The 8,530-nt window shown below is 49.3% G+C and overlaps 2 protein-coding genes across 5 annotated transcripts in view; one reads left to right on the top strand and one right to left on the bottom strand.

The window, feature by feature from the left end:
• Slc39a14 (solute carrier family 39 member 14) overlaps positions 1-6,686 on the bottom strand; it is a 48,267-nt gene extending 41,581 nt beyond the window's left edge. For 3 of the 4 annotated variants that reach the window (XM_029468887.2, XM_021181712.3, XM_021181710.3), the window contains exon 1: positions 6,551-6,639. The gene's annotated coding sequence lies outside the window, so the exon portion shown is untranslated. Of the gene's footprint in view, positions 1-6,550 lie in introns of all 4 variants that reach the window. The other variant, XM_021181711.3, reaches the window with a different exon arrangement.
• LOC147001910 (uncharacterized) lies at positions 108-7,193 on the top strand. Its single transcript, XM_085828868.1, has 4 exons — positions 108-173; positions 3,515-3,738; positions 5,799-5,909; positions 6,268-7,193. Exons 1-4 carry the CDS (start codon positions 108-110, stop codon positions 7,007-7,009), a joined length of 1,143 nt encoding a protein of 380 aa, XP_085684994.1. The 3' UTR covers positions 7,010-7,193.
• Positions 7,194-8,530: the final 1,337 nt, after the last annotated feature.

The following is an 8,530-nucleotide window of genomic DNA, read 5'->3' on the forward strand; positions in this document are numbered from 1 at the left end:
CCCAACTAACAAATGCAGCAGGAAAGACAGAAATGGAATCATTAGGCAAACACACAGTAACTACTGTGCAAACAAGGTCCACAGATGGATGCCACAGTTGGCGGGCCATGGTGCCCGGAGAAACAGGACTGTATAGTCTCAAAGCACTGGCTGCAGTGACAAACCGGAAGGCGGTAACTAGTGAGGAGCTGTGGCACACAGCAATTTAATCAAGGAATCAGCAAACACCATATGTAGGGACTTCATCCAGTTTCCTGATGGGTCTACATCTCAGAACAAGGACTGATGGCTCTGTGTAGAAGTGTCCTGGGCCTCAGCCTAGGATGACCACAGAGCAGAAGGCACTGTTCCTAGGAAGATCTAACCTGGCTCTACCCTTCCTCTCTCCTCCCTGTGGCAAAGAAGAGCCTAAATGCAAGATGGTCCCCTCCCCAGGAACCCTGAGTCAAGATAACTCACTGGGGGTGGGGGGCAAAACAAGATCCCTTGGCAAGTAAAAACACTAGCCCACAAGCCTAACATCCTAAGTTCAATCCCAGAGCTCCTATCATAACATTTGGATGCCTGTGTGAAGACATTCATCTGTAATCCTAGCACTCCTTCGACAGGATGGGAGGCACAGACAGAGGAATCTTCCAGAAGCTTGCAGAACAGCAAGCATGTGTATGCAGTGAGGGGAGAGGTAGAAACAAACAAACATACAAATAAACAAACAAACAAGCACAGGTGGAAAGACAGGACAACCCTGAAGTTGTCCTCTGACCGCCACAAGCTGTGGTGTTCTCTCTCTCTCCCTCCCTCCCTCTCTCTCTTTCCCTCCCCCTCTCCCTCCCCCTCCATGTGAGTGCGCACGCCCGCACACACAATGAATGCTTATTATGATTCTCTAAAAAGCAAATCACCACTCTTAGACAACACTCTTGCTCAAAATGTAAGACCACACCCTAGGGGGAAAAAAAAAAAAAGAAAAAAGAAAAAAAGAAGACCAGGGCTGGGAGGAGACCCTAAGGAGAAACTCAGTGTGAGGTGGGCAGCACATCAGACTCTGGACACAGAGAAAGGGTATCAGTGCAGGGACTGTGACATAGGTTTACAGCTTATGATGCTGTGCCAATATTTGACTTCGTGCTCTTGATAAATGGACCCTGGAGTAAGGAAATCTATTTCTACAACTCCTGGGTACATCTAGAGTCAGTATTCTAAGTTGAAAATAACAGCTGGGTGTGGTGGCGCACCTGTAATCCCAGCATTTAGGAGGATCACTGTAAATTCAAAGTCACTCTGGGTTCCATATAAATTCTAGGCATGGGATGAGGCCCTGCCCTTAGAAGGAAGAGAAGAGGAAAGGCCTGTAACTCCAGCTCCAGGGAAACTAATGACTTCCTCTAGTCTCCAACTACTTCTGCCCAAGCACACTTATAAGGTTAAAAACAAACAAACAAACAAGACGTCAAAATAAGTAAATAAAGTGAAGCCTAATGGGGAATGATATTATAGCCAACAAGCCTATACTTGTGGCTCTCAACCATCAGTAAGTCCAGCTCCAGGGGAGCCCTACACCCTCTCCTGGCCTCTATGAGCACTGCATGAAAGTGGGGCAGAAAAAGAAAACCATTCATACACATAATATTAAAAAATTTAAAGCATGAAAATGAATAACCTACCCGAGTAACAAAAGTAAACCAGAGAATTACTAGTTCAAATTAGGGGTCACCTAAAAGAAATAGGATTCTAAATAGTTTGGAAATGGCTTTTTTAAAAAATGAATGCTAACTAGACAGTTGCATCTAACCTTTTGCTAAGGCTGTATTTAACTATTTGCATAGGGATTCCACTTCATAAAACTTATTCTACATGCTTTGGGAGTGCAGCTTGTGTGCAAAGTCATTCATTGCAGCCCAGAATGCCCAGGGTTAACACAGATGTAAAAGATGATGGACAGCACTTTTACAATGGAACACTACACAGCTCCAACAAAGTAACAGCTGTAACACAGGTGCCTGAATAGCCAGGTACTACTACTGCTGCTAGGACCTTGGGAGGCAATATCTGGAACACTGCCCAAGAACATTTATTTGAAAAAGGGATGGTGGGGGAACAGGACAACGAATGCTTTCGTTTATGACTGTTCTGATCTTTGAGCCACATGTCTATACATAGAGCCTAGTGAAAATTATTTATTTCACAAAGAAAAGGAAGAGGGCTGGAAACGCAACACACAGGCAGAACACTGTCCCATGTACACAAGCCCCTGGGCTCAGACCCCAGCACCACAAACAAGGGATCACAGGTGATAAGGAGCTGTGATTTTCATTGACAATTCCCAAGTCTAGTCAGAGGACTAACCCAAAGTGGTCATGATGTGGTCAAAGGCAAAGTGTTAGCCTTTGTAATGGGAGAAGGTGAACCTAAATGATTACAAACACACAGAGGACTTCTTAAAATTATCTTTTTGCAGGTATTTGTGTGCCTGTGTACACACAAGCACAAGTCCAAGGACAATTTGGGGGAGTTGGTCCTCTCCTTTCACTCTGTGGGTCCTGGGTCTCCAATTCCGATGTTGAACCCGACATCACATTTATCCACTGAGCCACCCCTCAGCACCCCAATCACACACACACACCTTTGAAAGTTACACATTCGAGCCTTTAGGAGAAAAAAAAGGTCCTAAAACTCTGTATCGGACCAGTGAGACGACTCAGCAGGTTGTCCTGTGGCCTTCACTTGTGCACAAAGCACACGTGCCCACGGACATGTGCAGGAGCAAATAAACCATGTAATTTAAAAACAAAACAAAAACAAACAAAGTCGGGCGTGGTGGCGCACGCCTTTAATCCCAGCACTTGGGAGGCAGAGGCAGGCGGATTTCTGAGTTCGAGGCCAGCCTGGTCTACAGAGTGAGTCCCAGGACAGCCAGGGCTATACAGAGAAACCCTGTCTTGAAAAACCAACCAAACAAACAAACAAACAAACCAACCCTGCGGCACCAAGGGAAGAAACCTAGACCTTGTACAGACTAGGCAAGTGTTCTAACCACTGAGAAACACTCCCCCTCCCTCGTCTTATGAAATAATTAGATAATAACAAAAGCACTTCACTACTCTTCACCCCTTAATTGAAATTGACAAGTTTTTGTTTGTTTTTGTTTTTTTTGTTTTTGTTTTCCCAGACAGGGTTTCTCTGTGTAGCCCTGGCTGTCCTGGAACTCACTTTGTAGACCAGGATGGCCTCGAACTCAGAAATCCACCTGCCTCTGCCTCCCGAGTGCTGGGATTAAAGGCGTGGGCCACCACCACCTGGCTAACTGACAACTTTTAATGGGTCTTTGCATATGAATATGGGATGTCTTAGCAGTCGACCATAATACATTTAGGTGCCTCACTTCATTCCTCCAAACTCTAGGCTCTCCTGGACATGCTCTGGTAGAAAGTTAGAGGGCCTGAGGAACGCAGAGCTCTGGTTGCCAGGGTTAGGCGCCGGGGCTTCCCTGACAGGTGAATGCCGTACCTGCCAGGCCTTCTGGGAGGTCCAGCAGGGGGCTCTGCTTTCCCAGCTGGTCTGGATGAACCAAGGGCCCTCTCTGGAGGCTCCATGGCAGTTGGGGTTTGGAGTCCTTGTGATGGGCAAGCATGAGGCCCTGGCTGGCATCAGTCCTGAGTTAGCAGACTCTGGACTTCTTATCTCCTGGCATTCTGACAGCCGCCAGCCTGGAAGTCAGAGAAGGCCCTACACTCCAAGGTGTGTGTGTAGGGGTGGGGGGTGTGGGGGTAGTATGAACCTTTTCTCCTTCCCTACTCTTTCTGAACCTCTCTTTCCTCCAGAGCCTGAAGGAAAATGAAAGAGCTTTCCCCAAACTACTCCAGCGGTGCTGAGCAGTGACTGGCCCCCTTCCCAGTGTGCCAAGAAAAAGACAGAACTTTCAGTAAATTCACCAAAGGGGCACGCACGGGGGGGGGGGGGAACAATTATCTGGTAATCCCCCCAAAAATCTGTCATTAGTAAGCAATGTGTCTCGAGGACATCAATTAACCTCTCTGAATCCAGGATCTTTCATTGTAAAAGTCACTCCAGACAACAAGACAGCCTGTGGTTCTGTCAAATGCCAGGTGTTACTTTCTTTTGGCATTAAATGGAATAGAAAGAATACATCTGGTAGGGTTGTGAGGTGTCGGGGAAGAGCACATGTGGGGTGCAGGGAAGAAAAGAGGAAGGAGGTAAGAAGTCTTTGAAACCAGGACCCATCCGGTGATTGAAAAGTATCCTACACAAACAGGGGTGGGGGCGGGGGATGGAGAGGACATGGGGTCCTTCCTGGCCATCACTAAGCCTTGAGGAGGAGCAGTCTCAGAAGAAAGAAGAACCTCTAGACTTCAGTAGGAAAACGCCCATCTTCTCTAAGATTGCCCAATGAGTCTGTGCGCTTTTCCCCTGGTCAGCCACAGAAAAGGAGTCTCCCAGGAGGACAAGGGACACTTTATACCCTGCTAAGGAGGAGACAATCTACCTTATGTCTAGGTTTCCACCGTCCTTACAACCCAGCCTCTTGAGCAGCCGGGACTCAAAACCTCTCAGTCTAACCCACAAAAATGGTGGCACTACTGAGGCGTCAGCCACATTCCAGACATGACCACAACGCTCCACCAGTCAGTGAGAACAGACTGGCTATTGGAGAGTGATGGGGCTGGGGTTTGGACATCTAGCTCCAAAGCCCTGAGTACTCTGCCACTGTGCCTTACCTCAAACAAGCTCCCTTCTCTAAACTACTCCAACCAGCAAGGAGACTCTTGTGTTGCTACTTAATTCCCCACTTGCCACTGTCTGCCTGAAAGGCAGAGTAAGCCTTTTGCCTGCACCCACCACAGTGGCCATTGAGGGGCACAAACCAAACACTGTACGTGGGACCTGGGCCTTTTGCATCAACCCTGGGTTTGGAAAAGAGCTCGTGATGGATCTCCAGGAGCCTCTAACTCTCCTCTTGTCTACATGCAAGGCCAGTTACATAGGCTCTGCCACTTCTCAAGTCGGTTGGTTGCTTAACCAGCTTCTGGGTTCTTTAATCCCTGTTTCTGCCTCTGCACTGTCCAGGTGAACCACAGAATGCCAGGTGTAGCAGCAAGAAGTGTTCTGCCATGGTCCTTCTGGAAGAACCCATATCCTGGGTCAGTTCAGTGTCTCTAGTCACAATGATAAAACAGTCACACAGAGAGGACCCATACACGGCCTCCTGACTTTGAACCACTAAGCAAAGAGCTCAACTAAGACACCAATAGAAAGGGGACTAGATGGCTTTTAATTCTAGTTGTCAAAAGTTGTGATTCTGGACATGTTTCTGGCTGTTTGGCCAAGGAGGCACGTTGGAACCCCTCACTCAGTGTTGAAGATTTGTTTTAATAGGTAAGGAGTATGGAATTGTACATCTTTTGGATAAACAATTCAGGATGGTCTCGGTACTAACCTGAACCAGAATAGTGACCAGACAGTCACTCTGGAGCCAGTTTCTATCGTCCCCTAAAACCAACACCTCCAGCAAATCTATCTATCCCAATGACCAGGGATGGCGCAGTGACCTCCTTCTCCTCGCCACCGTGGCACGGAGATCAGGTGCTACCAGGACTGGGCTCAGGGAGTGCTGGGTAAAAAGCTAATGCTACAATTCCAAAGCCAGGTTACTTCACGAAGAGGGGCCTGCCAAAGTGCTCCTGCCTCTATCCTTCCATTTAGGCCACAGGAAAGCGCTCCACCCCTCACCAAACTAAACTGAGAGTTCTCTTGAACACACAAGCCACGTAACTATTTAGACTACCGATCAGTTTAGAATCTAGGCCCCGGGGTGACAGAAGATTCTTAAAGCTGAACCCACAACCCAGAGAGGCAATTTTCCTGGTTAGAATTCACCTCAGAATCACAAGGTGAGTCTGATGGCTACTTTAGCTATAGCTTTAAAACTCCAAGAGGGAGCAGCCGGTAACCAGACCACCTAATTTGGTCAGTTCCAACCTAAGTGAGCCCAAGAGGCATCGCTGCCGTTAGTCAAGGGAGAATTCAGCGCGGTGCCACCCTTGAGGTTATCCACTCCTGCCCAACCAACCAGAAGAATCCGGCATCACTCTCCAGCCAGAGGGTGGCCTGGCGTGGGGCAGGGAGAAGGACACGGGTTCCTGGGATGCAAGAACCAGACACCAGGGCCCCCTGAGCAGCCGCCGCCGCAGAGCATCTGATCTACCCATTTACTCCGCTTCCTCTGCGCTCTGTGTCCCGGGGCTCTAGAAAGCTCATCTCAGCCTTTCCGAGCAGCTATCGACCTCCCCGGCGTCCTTCTCTGGTTCACACATCCCGGGCCCTGCAGCTGAAGGGACAGCGCAGTGACCTCCTTCTCCTCGCCACCGTGGCACGGAGATCAGGTGCTACCAGGACTGGGCTCAGGGAGTGCGCGGCCTCCCGAAAAGACTCTGGGTCCTCGGCGTGCCGGTGTCTCCAACCCCCACCCGGTGTCCCCCCTAACCCGGAGGCGCCCGACTTCCCATCCTGCCTGCGCCCGGTCGGTCCTCACCTGATGTCCTCCAGCTGGCAGTCGGGCCCACGCAGCCTCACTATCCAGGGCCCCCCCAGGCAGCCGGCGACACAGCTACTGAGTGGGTGCGTCCCCGCCGACAGCCACGCGCCCCCTCTCTACGTCCGGCCCCCGCCGCGTGCGCATGCCCGGCCATATACCCTGCGCGTCACCGCTGGGCCCGCCCCCGCCTGCTGCCCCGCCCCGCTCCCCCGGGCCTGCCACGTGGGGCCGCCAGCTAGCAGCGTCGTTACCCTGGCCAACCTGGTCCTCCAGCGTTGTGCATCCCTGGCTCGCATCCTAGCTCTCTCTAGCTTCATCCACCCTTCCTTGATGAATTCCATCCTTGACTCACGGAGGCCCTGCAGGCTCCGCTATTCTCTGGAAACCTCCCATCTGTCCTTCCTAGCCCCTTTTGTGGGAAACTCACAGCCTGACCTTCCATCCTGTTGCTCCTGAGGGAGAGTGCCCCTCTCTTGGTAGACATTTGTGGTTTTAACACTGTTGATGAATTTAAGAGACTTTTCTGTTTTCTCCAATTCTAAAATATTCGGTAAGCAGGATGGAGCGCTTCATAAACTGCGTTTCTTTTGCCTACCCCAGCCAACCAAAAGAATTAAAATGACTTGTAATGATCCAAATAAAAGATTATATTCATTTTTTTTTTCAGAGTTTCCCACCTCTTTCTCACAGTAATCAGATTCCTAAGAAGCGAGGTCAAGCCTTAGGTTTTGTTTGTCCTGGGAGGGAGTCTCTTCCGCTGTAGGAAGGGCCCATTGTGTTGGATTATGAGCCTCGGATATGCAAATTTCTTGAGAAAAATAAACTACCCACTAAACTCTTATTGTTCTATTCAGCTGGATATTAGGATTATTTCCTCTATCGCTTAACCAACTGTCACCTGGGGCAGGGAGGGCCCCATGGAAGGACCTCAAGTGGCACTGGAGCCAGGGAATGGCGGGGGTTTCTGTTCTAGCACAGGGAGTGTGTCCAGCTGGCTGTGGTATCTTTAGATTTGTTCGGCAGAGAGATGGCATCTAAGTGTTGGGGAAAGTTCCCTCAAAAAGGAAGTGATAGGAAAGGAACTCCATGTCCCTAGAACAGGTGGCAGGAAGGACTCAGCTCAATGGCAGCTTGCTCTTGCGGGCTGGCTAGAGCACCAGAGTGTGGGGCTGGGGGTTGGTGAGGTAATAGCCAGTCCTGGTGGTGCACACCTATAATCTCAGCTACTCTAGAGCCAGAAGGATCTCAAGTTCAAGGCCAGCTGGGGCAGTTTAGTGAGATCCTTTCTCAAACGGTAAAGGGGGGACTGTTGGTTCAGTGTATGCCTAGGCCGCATTGAAGCCATGAGTTCGAGGCCAGCAACACCGGTTCCGGTAATGCTCACCTGTAATTCAGCACTGGAGAAGTGGGGACAAGGATCACAAGTTCAAAGTCAGCCTTGGGCCCCTTAATGAATTTGAGACCATGCCTGAGCTACCTGAGACCCTTTCTGTAAATTAATAGTGAATGCTTTGCCTAGTGTATGCAAGGTCTTAAGTTTAAAAGATATAAAACCCACTCAGACTCATCTGGCCACTCTGTTTTTCTGAAATTCAATTATCTTTACTCTGTAATTACAGTACTCCAATGAGTAAGAGGGAGACCCTGTGATGGTCCTCTCATTTACTTTCTGAGTAATTTTGAGGTAATGATAGCTCTTGCAGAATTCCCTCCCGAGCCCCTGCAACTCTATAATAACGCTGAATATTTGCCTTGGTTAAAGTTACAGTGTTTTTCAGACATTATGTCACTCACTTAAGACTCCAAAGCGGAATGGACTGTCAGGAAAGGTCAGTTCCCCATCAGGCCCCTCCTAGAAGGAGTATATAAGCAGAATAAGAAGCCCACCTAGAGATAAGGATCTGCTGTCCCAAAGCTCTGAAGAGGATAGGGAGCTTAAACCCTCATCCCACGGGATTCCAGACAGGATGTCAGGGC

This window comes from Mus caroli, unplaced genomic scaffold, assembly GCF_978045245.1.
Source record: "Mus caroli unplaced genomic scaffold, Mus_caroli_1 scaffold_12, whole genome shotgun sequence".
Taxonomy (NCBI): domain Eukaryota; kingdom Metazoa; phylum Chordata; class Mammalia; order Rodentia; family Muridae; genus Mus; species Mus caroli.